Source organism: Sceloporus undulatus, chromosome 9, assembly GCF_019175285.1.
Source record: "Sceloporus undulatus isolate JIND9_A2432 ecotype Alabama chromosome 9, SceUnd_v1.1, whole genome shotgun sequence".
NCBI lineage: Eukaryota > Metazoa > Chordata > Lepidosauria > Squamata > Phrynosomatidae > Sceloporus > Sceloporus undulatus.
In genome coordinates this window covers 17,500,087-17,524,520 of record NC_056530.1, presented here as the reverse complement: position 1 = coordinate 17,524,520, position 24,434 = coordinate 17,500,087, and the positions used below count along the sequence as shown (strand labels likewise).

General features: G+C 42.6%; 2 protein-coding genes across 4 annotated transcripts in view; one reads left to right on the top strand and one right to left on the bottom strand.

Moving 5' to 3' along the window:
- ETV2 (ETS variant transcription factor 2) overlaps positions 1–19,268 on the bottom strand; it is a 25,139-nt gene extending 5,871 nt beyond the window's left edge. The window contains exons 1-3 of the mRNA XM_042440055.1: positions 19,196–19,268; positions 3,583–4,066; positions 1,204–1,281 (exon numbers count right to left, since the gene is read on the bottom strand). Coding sequence (XP_042295989.1) covers positions 1,204–1,281; positions 3,583–3,709 — 205 coding nt within the window. The 5' untranslated portion in view covers positions 3,710–4,066; positions 19,196–19,268. The remainder of the gene's footprint in view (positions 1–1,203; positions 1,282–3,582; positions 4,067–19,195) is intronic.
- LOC121915654 (retroviral integration site protein Fli-1 homolog) overlaps positions 11,402–24,434 on the top strand; it is a 26,919-nt gene continuing 13,886 nt past the window's right edge. For all 3 annotated transcript variants that reach the window (XM_042440053.1, XM_042440054.1, XM_042440051.1), the window contains exon 1: positions 11,402–11,539. In XM_042440053.1, the coding sequence (XP_042295987.1) occupies positions 11,522–11,539 (18 nt within the window). In that variant the 5' untranslated portion in view covers positions 11,402–11,521. The remainder of the gene's footprint in view (positions 11,540–24,434) is intronic.

The following is a 24,434-nucleotide window of genomic DNA, read 5'->3' as shown; positions in this document are numbered from 1 at the left end:
TTCAAGAGATATTGCACTGAAAATACCAGCAGACCTAGGCAGCACAGCCAATGATGAAAGATACTGGGAGTTGCATTCCCACACAACTGGAGGCTATCATTTTTGAGATATCATGGTAGGCCCAAACAAAAAGACGAAACTCCCTCATTTCAGATCAAATTATTTATTAATTTCATCTGCTGTCATATAGTCCAGTACTCTCAACATACAATGCAACTCCCATTATCTCCAATGTTGGTGAGAGGGCATCAAATTGGGGCAAGCCTTTCTACACAGGCCACAGCTCTCTAGGTTCTAAAGTGAATGTTTTTCCTATCGCTTGATCCTTTTCTCATTAAGGACAGGACTTTCTACATATATAAAATAAGTACAGTACTGTACCACTGAGCTAAAGAGCAATCCCTAAAACATCTTAAGAGAGTATGGTCTTGTTCTCCTGTCCTAAGAGGTCAATAGCCAGCAACTTTCAGACTTGGAAATAAAGGTCTAACATACTAGCAAGGCAAAACATGGTACTTTAGTGTATATAACTACCATGAGAAATGAAACATCTTTCAAACAACTCACAAATTTCATCTTTCTTTCATTTGTTCGTTCGTTTGTTCTTTTCTAGCTGTGATTTAACCTATTCTGAATAACGTGTCCCAGAAAGCATTCTGTGTAGCATGAGAGCTCACTTCCAACAATTTGGGTAAGTACCAGTAACAACACTGGTTCACTACTTGCCGTTGTTGCCTTTTTCCTTTTTTTGTACTAATTAATGCTTAATTAAAGTCCTAATTCTATTATTTCCTTTTAATTCTTTTAATTATTCAATTAAAGCAGCCTCCTGATGTGTTGATCTACAGACAACTTCCAGAAGCGCCTAGGTGACTAGGGACTTTGGGGAGTCGTAGTCCAACATGTCAGGAACATTGTGGGTTGGAGAAGGCTGGTTTAGTGTTTCTCTAAGTGATGCTAAAAGTACTTGGAATATGTCATCATGGATGCTGGTTATGAAGGAAAGAAGTTGAATGTACTTTTTAAATAAAAAGGCCAGTGTAAAAGTTGTATTTAAATAACAAATGTGGAAAAAGCAAAACCTAATCTATAAAGCTGTCAAAATTAAATCAAAGCTGGGGTGTTGATCACCCCTCCACCTTTCATCTAAACTCTTCCTGATGTTTCCCCCTATACTTAAAGGATAAAGGAAGCCCACCTTACCTGGCATAACACTCTCTGTTCCAGTTGGTACCATTTGCAGGGGTGGCTCCATCCAAATATGCTCCCAAGTATCCTTTCCTGTAGTCAAAGAGGGAAAGAGGGGTAATAGAGGATGCAAGTCACAGGTGAAAGAACACTACACAGTTACAAAGGACCTTTTATCACACTAGTGAAATCCCACAGAGAAGCGGGATTTAAACTAGATTTAATGTTTTTTAAAAAGCGCAAATGCGGGAAGTTTATCACACCACATTCCTGCAAATGTGAAATAACGTGAAGGCAAAACAAAGGCAAAGGGGACAAAAATGGCAGTTGGATCTATGGCAGTGGTGGTGAACCTATGGCACGTGTGCCAGAGAGGGCACTCGGAGCCCTTTTGGTGGGCACTTGTGCTGTTGCGTTTGCCAGAGTTCATTACTAGAAAGCCAGAGGTACGTGGCACTTTGCCATAAATAAGTGGGTTTTGTGTTGCAGTTTGGGCACTCGGTCTCTAAAAGGTTCACCATCACTGATCTATGGAATGGCAAAAATGGGCATTTGCCAGGGCTCCATAACCAGCAGAGGGCCTCCTATCCTAACAATAATACCATGCCAGCTTGGCACACATTATCCAAGAAGACAAGCTACGTAGCGAGAGGAACATGGAAAAGCTACCTATCGGACTCAACTCCCAGAATCTATAGCCAGCATGGACAACAGTCATTCTAGATGGGGGAATTCTGGAAAGCGTAACTCCAAAGCATTGCTTTTCCATAGTCTAAAAAATGATTTATGGACCTGTCTGAACTCTTCCAGGTGTCTGCATGCATGCAAGGGTTTATAGGGTCCACAAAATACGAAGCCTGCATAAACATCCTAAAAACAGCAGATCTCAACTAATCTTGAAAGCTAAGCCAAGTCCTTCCTGGTTAGCACTTGGATGGAAGACTACTAACAAATACTGTAGGCTATATTTCAGAGGAAGGAACTGCCCAAACCATCTCTGAGTATTTATAGCCAAAGAAAGCCCTATGAAATTCATGAGAGTCACCACAAATTGATAGACAACTTGAAGATACACACACACACACACACACACACACACACACACACACACACAGAAAATTGGCACTACCAGTACGCCAAACCCTAATATTTTGTTGCATTCAAATGGTAATGCGTATATCAACATCAGGTCTGGCTCATTTGTTGAGCAGAGGGAATTGGCTGCCTTTGGCAACTGATTTTGTGTGTCACCGAGTTTCAAAACTATGCATTTGAGAGAACAACCCCTCTCAAACACAAACAATACAAAGGAAAGTGTTATGAGTAATCTGTTCCCTTGAGAAGCTGCTCGGTTTGCCTTTTGCACAAGAGAGCTTATGAAGCTATAACAGGCTGGGCAAAGTGTAGTCGTCCTCCAGTTGTTGGTGGACTGCAACACCCATCAGAACAACAAATGGCATGGAATGCTAAAAACTGCAGTCCAGCAAAACCTAGAGATTCAGCAAATTAGTCCTGTGTTCTCAGTAGAAGCCAAGATGACTGAACTGTGACTATCATTCTTCGGACATACAGTGGACCCTTGTTATACACTGGGGTTTGGTTCCAAGATCCCCTGTGGATAACAAAATCCGTGGATGCTCAAGTCCTATTAAATATAATGACATAGCAAAATAGTGTACCTTATTAAAAATGGAAAATCAAGGTTTGATATTTGAAATTTATACTTTTTTTGAACATTTTCAAACCCTGGATGCTTGAATCTGTGTATTAAAAAATCCATGTATAAGAAGGGCCAACTGTATAATGAGATGATGTGACTCACTGGAGGAAACAATAATGGTCAGTTAGGTGGAAGGCAGTAGGAAAAGATGAAGGAGGCACTCCTAGGTGTAATTAACAACCCACAAAAAACTATGATGAAAGCCTTTGACTTGACATCAGATAACTTCTAGAGTGCAGCACCTCGCCTATCCCTGAGCTGTAGGGTAGATTAGACCTTGATAACCCTGTGCTATTTGTCCATGTTTTATTATTTAAAAATGAGATGCTTACATACGGTAAAAGAAAAAAAAAGGTCATGGTGCACAGTACAGTAAATGAAAAAGGATGTTTTAGCAATGAAAGAGGACATGGTGCATGAAAAAGGCTAGCAGTGAACTTCTTACACGTGGACCCTGAGTTTGGAAACAGTGCTTTTAGGATGACAACTCCCATAATCCTCTAGCCAGCATGGAGGATTCTGGGAGATTTAACCTCCAAAATGAATATGTCCAATCTCTCATCTACCTGTAAGCAAGAGGCCACAGTTCAGTGCTAAAGCACATTATTTGCTTTCAACTGGTCATCGTCCCCCCATAGTGTGCTTCCCTCCTCACATTCATCAGTTCTACTCACCTTTTGGCAATGCCAAAATGTCTGATCCAGTGGCACCTGGGGAAAAGGTGTCTTGGGCAGGAAAGCTCCAGGGATCCTGTTGCACACCTACTATCCTTTTCCCTGAGCTGGAGAAGGGGAGATGCATCGACCCTTATCTGTGGCTGGTGAGATCTTGCGCTTTTCCTTGTGGAAGTCTTGCTGTACACTCTCCCATTGACAGGGGACTCAGCTGCTACTGATCTTGCTGCCCTTTTCTCCTTCTATACATACCTTCCTTTCCCCTGGACTCCCATTGGCTGGATGGATGAGCAGGGTTCGTGACTTTGTTACTCAGTTTTTGGGGAGGTGGGAGTTTCCATGTCAGAACAACCCCTGGATGTGTGGGGGGTTTTCTTCCCCTGTGTCTGGGTCTGTGTCACGACTCTGATGTCCCACAGTGGAGTCCAGGTGGCTGGAGTTGGAAGGAGGGTCGTGAGAGGAAACAGAGCTGGAGTGTTTATCTCTAGGGAACATGCACAACAGAGTAAGCCAAAGTGCCTAAGCAGGCGAACCGTCCCTAACCCTAATAAATCTCGAAATGAGACACCCACAGCTTCCTCCTCCTTCTCTTTTAGGCCTGCTTTGCCCAAAGCACAGAAGCTAAACAACCCATGTCACCACCCGCCATCCCTAACCAAAGGTGCTTAAAAGTGGTTTCTCTCTTGAGGGACAACATCTGCCCATGATCTTTTGCAAAAGACAATGTAAATATCCTCCCACCAGTATGCATAAAGTTAAACAGTGAAATGAAAAAGTTCACAATCCATGCCTTTTAAAATGCTAGCCCAAAATATCACACACACAAACACAAAGTTAAAAGGTGAAACGAAAAAGTTGACAACCCACGGCTTTTTTAAAATGCTTTACTCAAAAGTAAATTTTCAGGCTCTCCAGAACTCTTCGTCAGGCAAGATGCCAAAGACTTTGAAGGCAGTAAGGAGCTGGTTGATAAGCTGTGGTATCAAATCTAGATTCTGGTTACAATCTTGATAAAAAGTGAGAGGAAGCTGCAAATCTTCAAACTAACTTCTGCCAAGTATTGAAGGTGTACCTGGGTCCTGTCTGAAGTTTATTGATAAGAGAAAACAAGCCACCAAACTGTGCTTGATCGCCCATTCTTGGACATATCAATATCAAGTCCAGCTATTACTCAGAACTGCATCGGCAACTTTAGGCAAACCTGACAGCTTATTTGATGGTGGACAACAGAAGAAAGGAAAAACAAACAGGATTTTTAAAAAATCAGTATCACTAATGCTAATGATTCAGTTATTTGCAAGAAAGTGAGTTGCAAGATGGGATGATTGAGAATGCTGTCATGCTTGGAGGAAGACATGGATCAGGGAAAGAAGAGGAGAGGTGCCCAAAAAAGAGAGGAAGGGTTGGTCTAGTCCACTACCAGAATGCAGCTCCCCAATAAACTACATAGAAAACAGTTACAATCATAGAATCGTAGAGTTGGAAGAGACCACAAGGGCCATGCAATCCAACCCCCTGCCATGCAGGAACTCTCAATCAAAGCATCCTTGACAGTTCCCCGTGCTTTATTTAGTGCAGCATCCAGATGATGTTAGACTGCAAATCTAAACATTCCACATAATGTTGGACTGCAACTCCCAGCATTCCCATTTCAAGCATTCCTTATCTCTGGCTGTACTGGATAAAACTGTTGGGAGTTGTAGTCCAACAACATCCGATGGGCTGAATGACACCAATTCTGGGTAACAAAGTGGGAGGTGAGAAAAGTTACTTTGGGAGACTGCCGTTTCCAGAATTCCCTAGCTTGCAAAGTAATGGATGAGGTTATAAGGACTGTAGCTCTTAAAGTAAATTTTCTTATCTGGCAGGGATAAGGACAGAGGACATCCTTTCAAAGCTTTGGTGGCTAACATCCAAGAAAGATATCAATAGTACTGTATTCTTATCCCCTAAATCCCCAGTTAGAAAGCCTCACCTATTCACCTTAGGGCATTAATACATCATCCCCTTGTTAACAAACCAATGGCAATAGCAACAAATAGAACAAGACGTAGTGGTAAAATGTAGAATATTTTGCATATTCTCCAATTGTCCTGATTTTGCAGGGACAGTCCCAATTAATCCTCTCTCGTCCCACTTATTCAATTGCCTTTAAAACATTCTAGTTTTTCTCTCTTCCTCCCACTTTCCATCTTTGTCCTCAGCCTACTTCAGTTGCTGCAAACTGAGTTCAAAGTGCAAAGCAGTTTGCACTCAACACAGACATCTGTGAAATGTTGGAGTGAATGGCTGTGTTGTTCTGTGCAGCCAATCATGACAGCTCTCTGTTTTGATCCAAATCATGTGTCACTTTAGACACACGTCAGTTATCTCGCAGTCTGCCCTTTTCTATGGAACTGAGAGGGCAACCATAGCTTGGCCTGTTTCACAATCCACAGAGAAAAACCCAACCCCCTTGGACTTAAACAGCCCTAAACCGCAAACCCACAGATTGTGTAACAGCTTGAGTTGGGTAAGGAGAACACTGTCCCACCCAGCCATCCCATTGCAACTGGTAGGCTACACTGCAGATCATCTCAGATGGAGCCCTGGACTCCACCCCGAAATCCCTTCATCAAATCCTAAATTCTAAAATCTGAAAGTACACCCTTCCAATTCTTCTGTCCTACCCAACCTTTCTCTTGAATGTTTCTGTCAATGAGCAATGAGAGTTGCACAAACCAGATGGCTGGGGGATTCTGGGAGTTGTAGACCAAATGTGGGCTAGGCAATGCAAGTGTTAGGTGGATTTGTAATTGGTTGACTGGCCGAACCCAAAAGCCGCTCAGCAATAGCTTCTCTTCATCTTGGAAGGAAGTGACCAGTGAGGTGCCACAGGGTCCTGTCCTGGGCCCAGTGCTATTCACCATCTTTATCAATGACTTGGATGAAAGAATAGAGGGCATGCTTAGCAAATTGGCAGATGACACCAAATTAGGAGGGATAGCTAATACCCCAGAGGACAGAATCAAAATTCAAAATGACCTGAATAGATTAGAAAGCTGGGCCAAAACTAACAAAATTAATTTCAACATGGAGAAATGTAAGGTACTCCACTTGGACAGAAAAAATAAAATGTACATATATAGGATGGGGGACACCTGGCTTAACAAGACTACATGTGAAAGGGATCTAGGAGTCCTAGTAGACCACAAGTTGAATACAGTGGGCCCTTCCTATACATGGGGGATCCATTTCAGACCCTCACCCCTGCATATGGGGAAAAACACATACGCTCAGATCTCATTGTTTTCTATGGTGGCCCTCTCCTACATGTGGCACACGCACCATTTTGTGCTCACGGGTTGCCATACACAGAAGCTCAAACCCATGTATGGCAAGCCTGCATATGGCACAGGTGTGCTGTATGAGTCAACAGAGTGATGTAACAGCTAAAAAAGACATCCCCTGAGCGTATGGGAAAAACACATATGCTCAAATCCCATTGGCTTCTATGGTGGTGCACCTGCAGCACATACACCATTTTGTCCTCACGGGCTTGCTGTATGCATAAGCTCAAATCTGCGTATGGCAAGCCTGTGTATGGTGTCAACAGTGTGATGCGGCAGGTAAAAATGTCAATACGATTCTAGGCTACATCAATAGAAGTATAGTGTCTAGATCAAAGGAATTAATAGTACCACTCTCTTTTGCTTTGATCAAGACTCTCCTGGAATACTGTGTCCAGTTCTGGGCACCACAATTCAAAAAGGATGTTGACAATTTGGAGCATGTCCAGAGGAGAGCCACCAAAATAGTGAAGGGTCTGGAAATCATGCCTTACGAGGAAAGACTTAGGGTTCTGGGTATGTTGAGCTTGGAGAAGAGACGACGAAGAGATGATATGATAATGATAGCCCTGTTTAAGCATTTACAGGGGTTTTATATCAAGGCTGGAGCAAGCTTGTTTTCTGCTGCTTCAGAGAATAGGACCCGGAGCAATGGATGCAAGATACAGGAGAAGAGATTCCACCTCAACATTAGGAAGGACTTCCTGATAGTAAGAGCTGTTTGACAGTGGAACACACTCCCTTAGAGAGTGGTGGAGTCTCCTTCTTTGGAGGCTTTTAAATAGAGGCTGGGTGGTCTTCTGCTGGGGGTGCTTTGATTCTGTGTTTCCTGCATGGCAAAATGGGGTTGGACTGGATGGCCCTCAGGGTCTCTTCCAGCTCTATAATTCTAAGGTTCTAAATAATCTCTCCACTTTCAAATGGCAGAAGCTAAGAGGCAGGAGAGAACCCTATAACCCTCTCTTCCAATCCCAGCCCCTTTTCCCTTGTAGGGACCAGTGGGTGGGTGGGTGCATCAGCCTGAAAGTACAATGTGAGATTGTGCAACGGTCCCAGCACTGAGGCAAGGAGTGCACAACATGGACCGGAAACCACAGGGCCCCATGCTTTCCCGCAAAGCGTAACCCAGGTGCAACAGAACTCTTAAGTGAAGAAAAAGAGAGCAAGAAAGGGACTCTGAATGACAAGGTGGCAACTATATTGTTTTAAATGATATTATTATTATTATTATTATTATTATTATTATTATTATTATTATTATCTGAGCCAAGCAACCTTCTCTTGCTCTTTGACCTTCAGTGGAAAAGGCCTGCTTCTTTCAATATTAGTACTAGTATTATGGACAAATACATAAACTGCACACTAAAATAGGTGAGAGACCAACACAAAGCATGTTGTGTGCCTTACATGTATCTTGCATCTGGTAGTTTCTCTCTAGAAATCAGTTTCTCTTATGTACTTACTATACAGCAAGAATTCATTGATGAACCTTGCTTTTGTTTATTAATGAACAAAACAACTCAGGGCCTCCCACACCAATGAACTCAGTGGAAATTATTCCAGTGCAAGTATTATTCCTCCTGCCTCATAAAATGTGTACAGTATTGTCAAAATGGGTAGCCCCTTTCCCAACTGACCTTCCCCTGCTTTCACCGATAATCATGGTCCTTTAAGTGCTTAATCAATAGTTGATCAATCTAATTTTCCTCCCATTTTCCAGCTGTACATTATCAGCCCCAACACTGCATTTATTTTTCCTAGATGCACATTTTAAGGGCAAATTTAAATCGATTCTGTTCCACATCTGGTTCACGCTTGCGTGGAATCAGTTTATCAAAAAAGCCGCAGAAAAAATCAGCGTCAAAAAGACGCAGGTTAAATGGGTCTAGCGCATGGCCCCCTCTCTCCAAATCGCTTCAGGAATTTGGTTCAAGTGTGATCCAGTGTCATTTAAACCTCTTCAAACCAATTTGAAAACCGGTTTAAAACGTAGTGAGAATGAGGTGCATGTCACTTTTCCAATCTGTGTCAGAGCACTTTGTCATCGCTGTGACGGCTACATGCTCTTACTATCCAGGGTCTATGCTTTTAATATTCTCTATTTGAGTGTCATTCTTGCACTGTTTTCAACCAGCGTGTTTGGAGTTCTTTTATACGTACTTCCATTTTTTTGTTTAGTTTAGATTTGGTTTAGTTGTGTAGCCACTTTGCTCTGCCAGCAAAAGAGTTGACTGCAAAAAATAAGCTGATTGATTCCACATCACTCAGAGGAGAACTTTTAACCTATGCTGTGCGTATGGTTGTCGAACAGCTACAATATTTGTTTCACACATCAGATCTATTTCCAGGATTCCATATCCTCCAACTGTCCCAATTTGGCAGGGACAGTCCTGATGAATCCTCTTTTATCCCCCTTTTAATTGTTTTTCAAATGTCCCTGTTTCTCTTTCCTCCTCCCGCTCTCCCTGTTATCCTCAGCTTACTTCTACAAACTGAGATCAAAGTGGAAAAGCAGTTTGCACTCAGTTAAATCAACAGAGAGGAGAGGAAAGGAGGGGGGGAATCTTGCCCTTCCCAGTAGATTCAGGCTAAACCAAACTGCTGCTACCTCTTATAGCTTGTGTGTTTTTCATTATTAACTTTTGCCTGCTTGTTCACACATGTCCCACTTTTCACCTGTGGACTGTTGGAGGGTATGGAGAAAGGATATTCTGTTAGCTAATTCCAATTAATATAGCTTCGTTTTCAAAGATGATTTTAAAATATCACACAGCCACAATCAAAAGTGGGGGAGGATGAGCATTTTGAAAAAGAAACCACAGAAGATGAGTGCATGCATGCACACTCACTGCTGTCGAACTGCACATGTAATAGAATTGGTACAAGTGAAACATCTGAAGTAAAGGTTTATTTCGGAATCATTTCAGACCTCTGCTTTTTAATGAAGGCTGCTCAAATATTCATCTGCAAGTCATCCTGAAGTAATAATTAATGATGTACATACAGCTTCTTGTGAAACCATCCAGAGCAAAGAGTTTTTAAAATGGAGTGGAGGAGTTGGACTACATTCAGTTGCTACTCCCATTTACTGTGAACTAATCACAATCTTGTGAATCAATGTTATGTAAATTTTGTTGATTAGTCTACCCTGGTTGGGTTCACCATGGCACTATTTTTCCACATTGGTGGGATCGTGCGCTCCTGTGAGACACACTTCTATGCTGGCAGTAACAGTGGTGCACATACCCTGAACTGCTAAAATAGTGCACCCTTCCCTTATGTGGGGGATCCATTTCGGACACCACCACCACCCCGGGTAAGACAAATACCATGTTTGCTCAAGTGCCACTGAAAACAAATCCTGTTGGTTTTAAAGGTGGCATGGCTGGTTTTAAAGGTGCATACGCCACCATTGAAGTGAATGGGGCAGGCTGACCATACTGTCAGCTTGAAGACTAAAATACATTCTATGTGATCTCACCACCACCACCCCAAAACATTTCAATGGTTTTAAAAGTTTGCAGTATTAGACTAATGCGAAAGGACTGGAATGCATAGCCTGTTCTTTCCCTCTTACCACTATGGACTAGAGTTTGGACAAGTTAGTTTTTGGCAGAACAACTTCTAGAGCCTCTCAAACCACATGGCCACTGCCCAGGCTAAAAAAGAGTGAATGAATGAAACCCAGCAGGTCTTACTGTTCATACATACATTTTACAACTCACTTTGTGTCATCCAGAGCAGTGCTTCTCAAGCTGTCTGATATGGGGACTGGCAATGATTTCTTCCCCAGTCTGCCAGGAACCGGCACTACATTTATGACCAATGGGTACAATTGTCTCCTTCTTTCCTGAAAACTTGCCAGGGGGGAAGCAGCCAATAGCTCATGGACCAACCAAAGTTCAGCAACCATGTCTTTGAGTAGCACTGATCTGGAATCATCTACATATATGTACATCAGAGGGCAATGAGTTGCTTATTTTCAACCAGATTGTACCTGAAGGAGCTTGCATGGTACCCATACCTTGGGAAAGTTAACTTTTCCAAGCTCTGATATGCTTGGCATGCCATTTGTGGCATAGCCAGGGTGATTCTGATCAAGGAAACTGCCTTTCTGATCCAAGGAATCAATATTCAGCCAGACATAAGCTCTTGAATTCCTGTTTTCAGAGTTCAAACCCTGCAGATCCCTTGCCTTTGGGGGTGGGATTGTTGATCAGGAATGTCTTTCTTGCTTCTACTCCTTGTAGAACAGATCAGTAAAATAATAAAATCTTTAAAATACCCAATGTCTTTTCAAGAATAAAAAAAATGAATTTTCCCTATACGACTCTATATGCCCTGTCTGAAATTTGAAGAACCAAAGGGAGGGAAAATGCTTGCACACCAGCAATGCTATTAAAAAAATGCTTCAGCGGCTGCAAGCTTGGTCACACCAATAGGAAACCAGCCCCGGCGGTTTGTGTGACTTCACTTCCCAAAATTAGACACACACATACACACACACAAGCCCTGTTCATCCGGCCCCCCCGTGCATGAACAGCCCCTGCCCCTGCAATTCAGCTGTGCCCATGGAGGTCTAGGCGGGAAGCGACAGGTAGAGGCGTGCCATGGATTGCACCATCAAGGTAAGTTCTAGAGATGTTCCTCCAGCTTTGCTTGACCGATGGATTCCCTCACTCTGTCTCTGTCTCAGGCTTGCACTGTGCTGGTCTCCGGTTCAGTTCCTCTCTCTCATACACACCCAACTCCAGAAACAGGGGCCCCCTCCGCTCTTTCCTTCTGGTACAAAAAAATTTCCTCTTCCTTCCCTTTCGTGGCGGTTGATGTCTCTGAGCTTAAAAAACCCAAACCAAACCACCAGAAGAGACGCCTTCAGATCTGAGAGTGGAGAGCCCCTTCCACTGCAGAGTCTGACCGATCAAAGGACAGCAGACGAAGGAGGAATTGGGGTTCTCATCACACTGGCATATGTGGACCTTTCTCCTCCAGATTGTTAGGGTGGATACAAGGGCACATATTCTCCTATACGGGCTTGCCAAGCCCCCATACTCCAAGGATGGACACAAAGGAATGGGAGCACTTCAGCCTTCCCTCAGACTGGAGATATCTCCCATCATAAGAGGTCAGTTTATTTTCTCTTTTGGAGTTCAGGTGTGATTATTTCTGTAGCTTTTGCCCTTTCCTTTCCGTTTTTCCGACTTTAAATTTCCATCATTATTATTTTAACGGTTTTCCCCCTATGTATATTTCTGGTCAAGCTTGCTGACTAGTCACTGAAATAAGCAGGTGTCCAAAGTTTTATTGATTACTCTGCTAACTAGTTTGAGTCAAACTTTAGGTGAAATTCATGTTTTGCTCACCATGGGAGTGTGCGTTCTCAGAGAAACGGATTCGAGCTTTGGTTTTTATTTTGATTTTTATTGGTTTTTTATTTATTTTGTAATCCTTTTGGGTCGATTGAGACCAATTGGTCAAGGTTATCTTTTTCAGCATCTCAAACAAATGCCTTGGTGACGACGGCCATGGGAGCTCTTTCTAACTATGTGTAATCATTTGGGATTTTGCATTATTGTCACCAAAGATAAGCGAGGACTTCTTTGTTTAGATTGGGATGAAGGCTAGCTTTGATCCAATCTAGGGTTCAGAAAAAGGACCACAAAACCATTCTTGGTAGATTAGAAGTGGGTTCCTGTAGGTGGCAAGCAAAAGCAGCCATTGCCCTAGGCCTGGAAAGTGTCTCGGGGCCTGGATTCTCAACCAAAAAATGCTACCTGTTTCCTTGACTGTTTTTGTTTGTGTGAATTTTCAGTTCATATATACCTGCCTCTTCCAGGTTAAAGAGGCAATTGATTTTGCACCCTGTCCCCAACCAATAGCATGACATTGGTTTTCACCCTATGGAGGTTTCTGGAATGGCTATCATCTGAAATGCAGTTAATGTACATGTCTGTCTTGACTTCTTTGCTTAAACAATGCTGTCTCATTCCACTTCCATGGCAAACTTAACATCAACAGTGATAAGGAATTCCAAGCAAGAGTCTGTCCATCTTTGAGGACAGAAATCGTTTGGGGATTCGTTTTTGTTTTCTAAATAAGGGTTTCATTTTTTAGCGTTCCCAGCAGGGTTGCCAACTTACCCAAAAAATTATTCTATGCTCTGCTGAAGTACTAACAGGAAGAGTTTTATATTAAAGCAATAGCTAAACACAATCCCTTTCCTAATGCAAACTTTCCCAGGTTGGTGCCCTCCTAATCTGTAGAGCTGTAACTCCTATCATTCCCATTTGGGGATAGGAGTTGTAATCCAACAGAGAGGATGGAAAATGTTGTCCTAACTTTGAAGGCACAAAAGCCTAGGAAACAAGACTGACAATTCTACTCTAGTTGTAACTGAACCTGGTGAATTCCTTTCAAACTAAAAGTGGGGAAAGTACACTAGTTGTAGCAGCGCTTTCTTTCCTCTGGTTAATGTGGAAAGGTAAAGATGTCACACATATTAAGGTTGTAAAGAACATGAGCTATAAGTCTATAAGAGCTGGCAATATTTTTTTTTCAGGTTTTGTTCCTGTGCCTTCAATAGCATCTTGACCTGCAGTCCAAATTTCACTGTTCAAATTTCAGCTAAACCTGAAGCCATTGGGCAAACTATTATATCTTCATTTTACTGTCTCCTCGTCATGTAAAGTAGGCGGACAGTTGTGTTTTTTGGATTGCAGTTCCCACAATCCTTCTCCAAGTGGCTATGCTCCTAGGATGGAATGATGGAAGTTATACTACTGCAATACCTGGAAGGCCAGGAATTGCCCATCCCTGGTCTATAATATTGGATCAGTAGTACTGACAATATAAACATAAGAATCCTGCAGGACTGCCCAAAGGAGCATCTCAGCTAGGCTAACATCTTGTTTTCCCAACAGTGGCTTACTAGATGCTTCCAGGAAGCCCATAGATAGTGAATAAAAGGGAATTCCTCCCTTGACTCCTACCCCAGTAGTGCATATTTAGTGATATCCTGCCCTCCAACATGGTAGATCTACTTAGCTACTATGGCCAATATTTGTTGATGCATCTGTCTTTGCAGTGAATGGCCATCTTGTGGCAGTGAATTCCATATGCTCTGTATGTGGATGTATATGTGTGCAGGGGTCTTTTGTAGACTCTGCCTTAGAGGAGAGTTACAAGTGTGGTTGCCAGAGAGTAGCACCTGCTGAAATAGCCCCTTCTACATAACCCTAAAAGTACAGGAAGGAAGAAAACCTTTGCTGAAATGCAGAAGCCAACTCTTTTTCTGTCCGTTCCACTCTACATCCCTTCCTGATGTTCAGATGTGTTGTTGTTCTGTGCCTTCAAGACAACTCTGACTAATGATGATGCCTGTCATAGGTTTTTCTTGGCATAGTTAATAAAGCAGGGTTGGCTTTCCATGATGGGAGACTGCCTTCCTCTAAGGCTGAGATGGTGTGATTTGCCCAACCTCACTTGTGGGTTTCTATGGCCAAGGCGCTGGTCTTCCAGAGGCCTAATCTTAGAACTCAAACCACTACACAATACTGGTTTTTGGTTCAGACATTAGTAGATCACAAGCAGTGTCTTTAATGGTCTGAAAAGTTGATTCCTGTAGATTAAGCTGTCTCTGTTATGTCCAGCAGCCAAGCACTTTAGTTCTTTGCATGACCTCTGGTTCTAGTACTGAGGGGAAAAGAAATCTCTATGCCTATTTTCTGCACATCATGCATAATGTTATACCCCTTTATCACATTTGCCTTTACCTTACTTTCTCCCCTAAGCATAATAGGCCTGGACTTTGAGAGGTTATATCCCTTGATCGTTTTAGCTGTCATTTTCAGAGCTTTCTCAAGCTGAACAAGAGGGACAGCAAAGTACAGCCCTGTTTTTGTGGCCCTTGATCCCTCCAAACTGATCTTTCAATGACCAAAAAGGAAAATAAAGACAATGAATTGCCTGTCATAGACACCTCCAGGACCAACAAATTCATCTTTTAAGTAGGTTGTCCCCAACTGACAGGTTGGTGTAGTGGTTTGAATGCAGGGCTATGACTCTGAAAACCAGGGTTCGAATCCCTACTTGGCCATGAACATTCACTGGGTGATCTTGGGCAAATCACAGTCTCTTAGAGGATGGTAATGGCAAGCCCCCTCTGAAGAAACATGCCAAAGAAACCCTTGTGATAAGTTCACCTTAGGGTCACCATAAGTTGGAAATGACCTGAGGGTCAGCAACACAACACACCTTGATCCATCCTGTTTCACATTTTAATAGACCTCATTTTGCAAAACCAAACTTGGACCACTGGACACATTCAATAGGGAGACAGTGTTTTTGGCAATCTGTGCAGCCCCTTGATGGTTCTGGGGCAGACCCATAATCTGATCCACCGCAATTTCTCTGCCACTGCTCTATTATATCCTTTTTGGTGTGACAATGGCAATTCTTCACAGTATACTAAATGCTGTTGCACCACCAAAAGGAATTATGATAGAGACCTTTTGATTCCTTTCTCAATGATCCCCAATGTGGAATTTGCTGTTATAGCAACAGTTACTTAGTGGGTCAATATTTTCATTGGAGTTGACACTAAAACCCCATGATCTCTTTCCTGTTCAGTGCCTCCCAGCTCAGACTTGCAGATACCATTTATACTTGACAATAAGTTGACCTCGTATGTAAACTGAGGGCAGGTTTTGGGGCCAAAATTATGGATTTTGATATGGCCCATGGATAAGTTGAAGGTAAAATTTAGGGGCAAGTAACGAAGGAAACAAAGGATGAAGGAAAGGAAAACAATGCCAAAGAACTTACAACATTCCAGCAGGCATAACTTGTGTTCACAATAAAGGCTGGATTGATGAGAGGGTAGAGGAGGGTCAGTACTTCCAAAACAGGTTATACTCTTGCCTTTCATGAGGGGATGGCTCCTTTTTAAACAAGAGTTAAAGCACAGTACTTAAACCAACCTGTGGATAAGTCAACTCAGTTTTTCGGGGTACATTTTTTTTACTAAAATGCATGACGATTCTCTGAAGATGCCAGCCACAGATGCTGGTGAAGCATCAGAAATAAACTCTTCTAGACCGTGGGCACATAACCCGAAAAACCTATAAAAATCCAAAATGGACATATACAAACGTGAAACAGAAATTTTGATTTTCTTAAATCTTCCATTTGGTTCCAAGAGGCTTGGAACTTACTTGACTCCCATTTTTCATTTTTAATGCTCATCCCTCCCCAAACTGGAGAGATCCTTTTCATGTTTCTTGCTGTCTTAGCCATGGACTCTGTGTGTGTGTGTGTGTACATTTTACTAGACAAAAAGGGAAACAATAGCTGGAGCAGAGAGGTCTGGACCTGACTGATACCCCACCGCTAGCCCAAAGGCACAGGATTTCAGTAACCAAACAGGAAACGGTGTCCCCATTCCTCACTGCCAGCCCCTTCGGTGCGTCCCCCTCCTGCTTTGCCCTTTATTATAGAAGATGGGAGAGCTATTTAAAGCCCCCCTAGTGAACAGGGTACTTTGAGCGTCCGCTCCCTCATTAGGCAGCCCTTATCAGTTAACAACAGAGGCTTCCGGCTTTGTGGCCTCAGACTTCCTGCCTTGGCTTCCTGTGTTTAGCTGTCCCACCAGCATCTCTTGGAGCTGCAACCATTGCCACCTCCTCCCACCCTGTCCTACCATCGCCACCACATCAGCCAGCCTGCCTCATGCTTAAGCAACATGGCACTGCTCTTTCCTCAATCTGCAAGCTCCTGTCCTGGTCCAAAGGGCTTATCTCTACACCTTGAGGGGTGTTCCCCACCATTTTGCTGCATTCACTTATGAACGACTTACACAAGCGTGTCCAGAGGAGGGTGACTAGAATGGTGAAGCGTCTGGAAACTATGCCCTACTATATAAGTATTTGAAGGGGTGTCATATTGAGGAGGGAGCAAACCTGTTTTCTGCTGCTTCAGACACGGAACAATGGATGCAAGCTACAGGAAAAGAGATTCCACCCAAACATTAGGAGGAACTTCCTGAGAGTAGGAGCTGTTCAACAGTGGAACGCACTCCCTTGGAGAGTGGCAGTGTCTCTTTCTCTGGAGGTTTTTAAACAGAGGCTGGATGGCCATCTATCTGTTGGGGATGCTTTGATTGTGAGTTCCTGCATGGCAGAATGGGGTTGGACTGGATGGCTATGTGGCCTCTTCCAATTCTACAATTCTATGATTTTAAGTCTCTGCGCTAGCTCTGGTCCTAATTTTAGGTCCAAGGGAGCCATCTTGGGCAAAATGCTCACTGGCCCCACTGTGCATCTATGATGCCCTTGTCACTCTTCTCTCCTCAGTCCTTTTGGACTCAATTCACACCATTTGTCAGGAAAGCCAATAGAAGCCCTATGGAAGTGACATCCCCTCCTGCCTGCTCTTCTCTATGCTTGCTTGTTTGTTCACAGAGAGCAGATGAATAGGCAGCAACTACAATTAGGAAAAAAAGCAGGACAAACAGACTCAAGGGACACAGACGTGTGGCAGAAACCTATATTTACAGTAACAAAATAGCACTATGATTCCATATTAACTACCATGGCAAGATCCTATGGAGATATGTAGTTTTGTGGGACATTGATCCTCCCTGGATGAGATTTCTAAATACCCTTCGCTAGAATCCAGGAGTGCGTAAGATAATGCCATGGCAGTTAAAGTGGAATATCGTGTTGTAACTATGTAGTCTGAATAAGTTCCTGGCCTTGTTGGACACTTACTGGAGCCTCAAATCTAGCAAGGCCCATGACTGACATCTGTTCTGGAATAACTATATACAGCCGCCCCCTCTTTTTTGCACATGGGATCCGTTCTGGACACATACACCCACAAAAATGGAAACTCACATATATTCAAGCCCCATTGGTTTGAATGGCCACATGCTCACATGTGTGCGCAATTTTAGCCAATGGGGCTCGCCTCTCTGTGAATAATCAAGATTACAAAAACAGAGGAGTGACTATAAAGGCAATTGTTGTGTGCTTTTAAGTTGTTTCTGACTTATGGCGACCCTAAGCAGATAAGAAGGAAATAAACTCATTTGAGATGTGGTGCTGGAGAAGAGTGCTGAGGATACCGTGGACAGCCAAAAAGACAAAGAAATGGGTCCTTGAACAGATCAAGCCTGAACTCTCCCTAGAAGCCAAGATGATTAAATTGAGGCTGCCATACTTTGGGCACATCATGAGAAGGCATAACTCATTAAACAAACCTATTGTGGGCTTTCTTGGCAAGGTTTGTTCAGAGGAGGTTTGCCATTGCTTTCTCCTGAGACTGAGAGCATGTGACTTGCCCACGATCATCCAGTGGGTTTCATGGTTGAGCGGGGAATCAAACCCTGGCCTCCAGAGCCATAGTCCAACATTCAAACCACTAAGGACTGGAGTGCAGCTTTGGCACAGCTTCTGTTCACTTAAGATGCATCTCATTTAAACAGCATATCTCCAAAGTGACCCAAAGCAGCTTTATTTTGGCCTGTCTGTTCAGGCCCATAAGAGACAAAATTTCAAACAATAAAGGAAAGACAAAAAGCAAAAGAAAAGTGGGATAGGAACAGAATCAGAACCATAAATGCTCTGTTAATGTGCAAGGATAAAGAGAATTACTACAACAACCAATGCAGGGAAATAGATGCTGACAATAAAAAGAAAGAACAAGAGACCTCTTTGACAAGAACTGGGACTTCAAAGGGAAATTTAAACCAAGCTCTGTGATCAGAAGAGAAACATAACACATGATCATGATGAAATAAAAAGACAATGGAAGCAATATACAGAACTATATAAAAATGTGAAAGCATGAATGACACACGGGAAGAAGAAACATATGAAGATGGACCCAAGATTTTGGAGAATGAAGTGAAAAACTGCACTCATAGTAACTGGCAACAATAAATCACTAGGAACACCTGGCATAGTAATAGAACTGCTTTAATCCACAGAAACAGAATCAGTTTTAGTTCTAACCAAAAACTGCCAACAAATATGGAAAACAAAGCATTAAACAAAGCAAAGCACTAATCCCTAACAATGAGGTTTGCATAGGAATGTTTGCATTCGTATCTAAGTACAGACAGAAATCCAGCCAAAGGGAATATTTTCCTAATATGAAGACCAAATGATGGGAGGTGAAATACCTGCTTAATCTCTGCCTGACAGTCTGTTGTTAAAGGCACAGGAGTTGCCTTGATTACCCTGAGAAGAGAGAAGTTTGAAGGTTTGCTTTTAAATGTTACTTACCATTTGCTTTCCTTTACTTTCAGCTTGCTTTGTGTTGTCATCTAGGCTAGGCATGTTGCCAACTAGTCGAAACAATACTGGCCTAGCCTGCTTCTGTGCTCTTGAAGGGACATTTGGCAAGTTTGACAGATGGAGTTAAAAACTTTGCGTGTCGTAGACACAACTGAGATCAGTTGGCCTGCTGACAATGTATTGCTTTCATTTTTGTTGATGTTGCCTATGTTCTTGTTATGTGCCTTCCAATCAGCTCCAACATGTCTCCTATCCTAAGAGCTTTCTTTGCAAGGTTTATTCAGAGGGAGTTGGCTGTTGTCTTCCTCTGAGGCTGAGAGGGAATACAATTGTGGATTTCCATGCCTTAGTAGGGATTCGAACCCTGGTCTTCTAGAGTCAAAGTCCAGCACTCAAACCACTGCATCATGCTGGGTCTGGATGTCGCCTATATACCATGAATTATAAAACAGTATTCACAGAAGGACTTGCAACAATATGTTACAGGTGGAATGCTTCTTCTCAGGATGTTCCACTCCATTCTGTCCTGGCCCTCAACTTCAGTCAAGGTTCAGTACTCATTGAGCATCCTTAATCCTTATGGCATTCTGGGAACTGTTCTTCTCTTTAGGGTTTCTCTCATCTAAAGCTGTGTTTGTGTGTGTATAGTCACACTCATTCAGCCTTAGAAAATGGTAATGGCAAACCTCCTCCGAACAAATCTTGCCAAGAAACCCCCTTAATAGAGTTGCCATAAGTCAGACACTACTTGAAAGCACACAACACACTGATGCTGATGTATCTCTCTTGGGAACGGTGGATGGTCTTGTTTTGAGTAGGCAAGTAGCATCATTCACCTCTAAACAGTGGCTAACTGAGCAGGTTTTCCATTGTTTCACTGGCCAGTTCTTCCCTTTTCAAATTGGAGGATTTGACAGTTCTAAAACAAACCCTAAAACTTCAGTGTGATTCCCATGCTTTCATTCACTTGCTAGTTTTCAGTTCCCATATCACCAATGTGTGCATGCGTGTTGTTGACAGAACACTGCAAAAGAGGAAGGCAAAATCTTGATTGTATTGAGATTCTTCCTGTGGTGTTTTACTGACATGTATATACAGGGGAAGGGGAGAAACATCATCCCAGACTACTCCTGATGTACAGCTGTATCAAGTTTGTTTTTCTCCTATGGTTCCTTGGTGCACCAATGCACATTAATAAAGCTCAGCATTAAAGAACGTAGATGATACAGATATTACCAAGGGTCCCAAAGCTGCATTGGAGGCTTGGATGCTGACACAGCAGTGGAAACGACACAAACAAACTGGCAAATGGTGTGTGTACCATTATGGACACTGCTCTTCGCGCTTCGAAACATTCTTTTAAAAAAGCATTACTTGTCATTTTTAAAAAGTATTTCAGTGTCATCATGTCGTTTGTTAAGTTTCATTACTTTGAAACTTAACCCTAAGGACTGATAAGAGAAACTTGGTTCCGACTAGTGATTCAGAACAAAAAGAACCAGGGATCAATTTGGACGAGAAAGGCAATTTTGGAAGCATTCCTAATTAAGGGAATCTCCAACATCTCCCCCCAGAATTCAAGTTTTCGACTTCAGTTATGAGGAGCACAGGTTGATAATGTGCCTACATTTTAGGTGAGAGCCCACTTTTTGCCAGTATGTTATTTGAAAAGTAATCCAAAGTCTGATTCAGAGAACTGTGAGAAGGAAGAGCAGCAGGGATTTTGAAGTTGCCGACAGCAGCCAAAGATTTGAATCTTACAGGTAGAGTTAACCCACTGAATCAATGCGATTTGCCTAAGTGTTGATTCAACAGCAGTCATTTAATTATCAATCGCATCCAGGCTTGAGACAGGCAGACTGGTCCCCTGACCATAGTCTTTCTTTCCCACTATGTGTACATCGATTATTTTCTCCATTCAAATTATGGCCATTCTTTCTCAGTTTGTACCTATACTAGGGGTAAGCGCTGCAATTCTGTCCTGGTGTAACTGCCACACAGCAGGTGCCAATTTTGCACACCTACTAACGCAGGCCACAATCTTGTTTGAGGGCAAAAATAGTCAGAGAAGTGACCAGAAGTCACCTTACGATTTCTACTTCCAGATTTTGCAGCTGCTTTTTGATTGATATGGGGTATGAAAATGATTGAATGAACATTAAGTTAATTTTAAAAGGATGTGGAGAAACTGGAGCATGTCCAAAGGAGAGCGACTAAAATGGTGAAAGGTCTGGAAACCTTGCCCTACGAGGAACGACTGAGGGAGCTGGGGATGTTTAGCCTGGAGAAGAGAAGGTTAAGAGGTGATATGATAGCCCTGTTTAAATATTTGAAGGGATGTCATATTGAGGAGAGAGCAAGCTTGTTCTCTGCTGCTCCAGAGACTAGGGACTGGAGCAATGGGTGCAAGCTGCAGGAAAAGAGATTCAACCTCAACATTAGGAGGAATTTCCTGACAGTAAGGGCTGTTCAACAGTGGAACACACTCCTTCCTCGGAGGGTGATAGAGTCTCCTTCTTTGGAGGTCTTTTCCCCTCTAACTTGAAACCATTGCTCTAGGTCCTAGACTCTAAGGCAGCAGAAAGCTTGTTCTTCCCTGTAGCCTCAACCATAAGCAAAGTGGTGCAGCCTCTCCTAGTTGTGTGTTCTTCCTTCTTAATAACTTTTGCCAGCTTGACCACATTCTGATGTTGCATGGCCACAAGTGTCCCAGTTTTCATGTGTGAAAATTTGGAAGGTATGTACTTGACTTTAATGCATGTACAGCAATCAGGTATATATTTTATTATAAAAATAATGCATTTTAATAAAATTCAGTTATACAGTGTCCAGAGATTATAGAACGATCAAGCCTACACAAAATCCATAGAGTGTTAAAACCATATTGAAAACAACATGCAAGTTAAAACTTTGGAACAGGAGATGGAAATTCTGTGGTCTTCCATATGCTTTTAGATTGCAAATCCCAGCATTCCCAGCACACTGTCTGAATTTAAAAGAGCATTAAAAACCAGATTTATCCAGATTGTTTTTAAATTGTGAATTAATTTAATTGTAGTGGAGTCTCCCTCCTTGGAGGCCTTTAAGCAGAGGCTCAGGGACGTAGCCAAGGGGGTTCTTGGGGTCCGGACCCCCCCTTCCGTTAGATAAAATGAATGGTGTGTGCTGCCGTGCCACCGCACCCAAGCCCCATTATAATGATAGCACTTGATCTGGACCCCTCCTTCCCAAAATCCTGGCTACGTCCCTGAGAGGCTGAATGGCCATCTCTCAGGGCTGCTTTGATTGTGAGTTCCTGCATGGCAGAATGGGGTTGGACTGGATGACCCTAGTTGCAATCTCTTCCAGCTCTATAATTCTATTATTCTATGATTCATAATCTATCTCAAGTCTTAATAGTATCTCTTCAGGTCTGATTTATCAACCCAAGTCCCTGCTGCTTATGGAATATATTCCAAGGTGTACATCACCTTATTCATAGCATCAATAACTATAACTGATTTAATGCAATACATTGAGAGCCAAAGTGAGTGAGTACTGCTATATTAGCAGTCTTGGTGTGCAGACTCCTTTCATTTTCTGTTCCTTGCTTGTCACAAACTGTTAAGAAACTTTTTTGTACTTCCCCAATCTTGTTCAAAATTTCTGCCTCCACTTTGCCTGAGATCCTCTCCTCCTCAAGAAATCCCATCCTCTCCGCTATTTTTTATAATTGCTGTATTTTGCCTGAAACCAAGCAACCATTGACTGGGAAACCTCAGTTTGTGTTTCCAAACTGCAAAGTGCTTTGCAGAACTGTAAAGTGCAGACGTGACTGTAAGACCTAAATTTTAAACAGCAGGAATCCTTCCCCGGGGAATGTTTGGATGAGGTTCAAATGAGGAGAATGCAGTTGCCACTTGCAGCAGAATAACTTTTCCAAACTCAGTTGGCAATGGTGATTTTAAAATCCCACACATTTGTCCTAGGAATGGGACACAATGCAATTTAGGAATGCAATAGACTGTAATGTGAATATATTGTGAGAATTGCATCTCAGGGAGGTTCAAAGAAATGCCAAGACTGAACCTCACATATATTTACTCGGAAATTTCACTGGTTCATTAGAATTTATTTCCAAGTACATAAGTATGTAAAATAGGCCTGGGGTTAATGTGGCCCTCCAGATGCTTCTAGATTGCAATCCCCATCAGCCCCAGCCAGCATTGCCAATGGTGAGGAATGCTGGGATTTGCAATCTAACAGGGGTGCATGATTGATGCTCTTGATATGGAACCCCAATGTTTGCTGAGGACAATATTTAAGCAATTGGGGCAGTTTACAAAGATTAAAAAGCATACAATCTAAATCCCTCAATCCCCTCTGACTATTTCAGAGGATTCATAGGAGTGTTGGTCTGGAAAAGACCCCTTGTTTCAGGGAAGAGGACACAAAACAGATGGTCATGGAATGGAGTAGAAAAGCAGTGGGCAAGGCTGGCTGAGCAAGAACATATCACACAGCAATATCTTATTGCCAGTCCCACTTCTATAAATGTTTTAATCTTCCATGCCCTAATAGCCCTGCTACAAAAGCAGAGCAGCACACAGTGATAAGCAGAAGGGGGCTGAACAGAAACAAACCACAACAATATTCTCTCTTCTGACTGTGGGAGACTTTGCTTCTGGTGATAGCATCTCCCACCAGCAGCATGGCTGCTGAAATGTCTGCTCAGCACCCCAGGAACTTCTGCTTTCAGTGCATGAAGATATTTGCAGCGCCCTAGCACTGTGGGTTTGGAGAAAGGTGCCAAGACACAGGAGGATATCACATGGAATGGGAGGTTCTCAATTTCGAAAGAGAAGATAGCGAGGCCAATTCAAAAATTCACGCAATTACGTGATTACTTATCACACCTTAAATTTGCTGCAATGGCGTCCCCGAATGTGACCCAGATCCTGTGTGAAGTAAGCCATCACATCGGTGGGTTCTTAATTGTGAATTGGCACCCTTGCGCATGCTCAGTGAGACTCCAGATGACTGGAGCATAGCATATTTAGGCAAGTGAGAGAGAGGAACCAAGGAACCCCAGAATTTACAAAAGAGGTTGGAGGGGGGTGGGAAGAATGGTTGGAAGAACATGCTCTATTCACATTAAAATGAGCATATATTCACTCGTCACATTAAAACATGAACATAATAGTTATCCAATAGCTCTCAGTTCATGCCTCTTAATTCGCAGACAGCA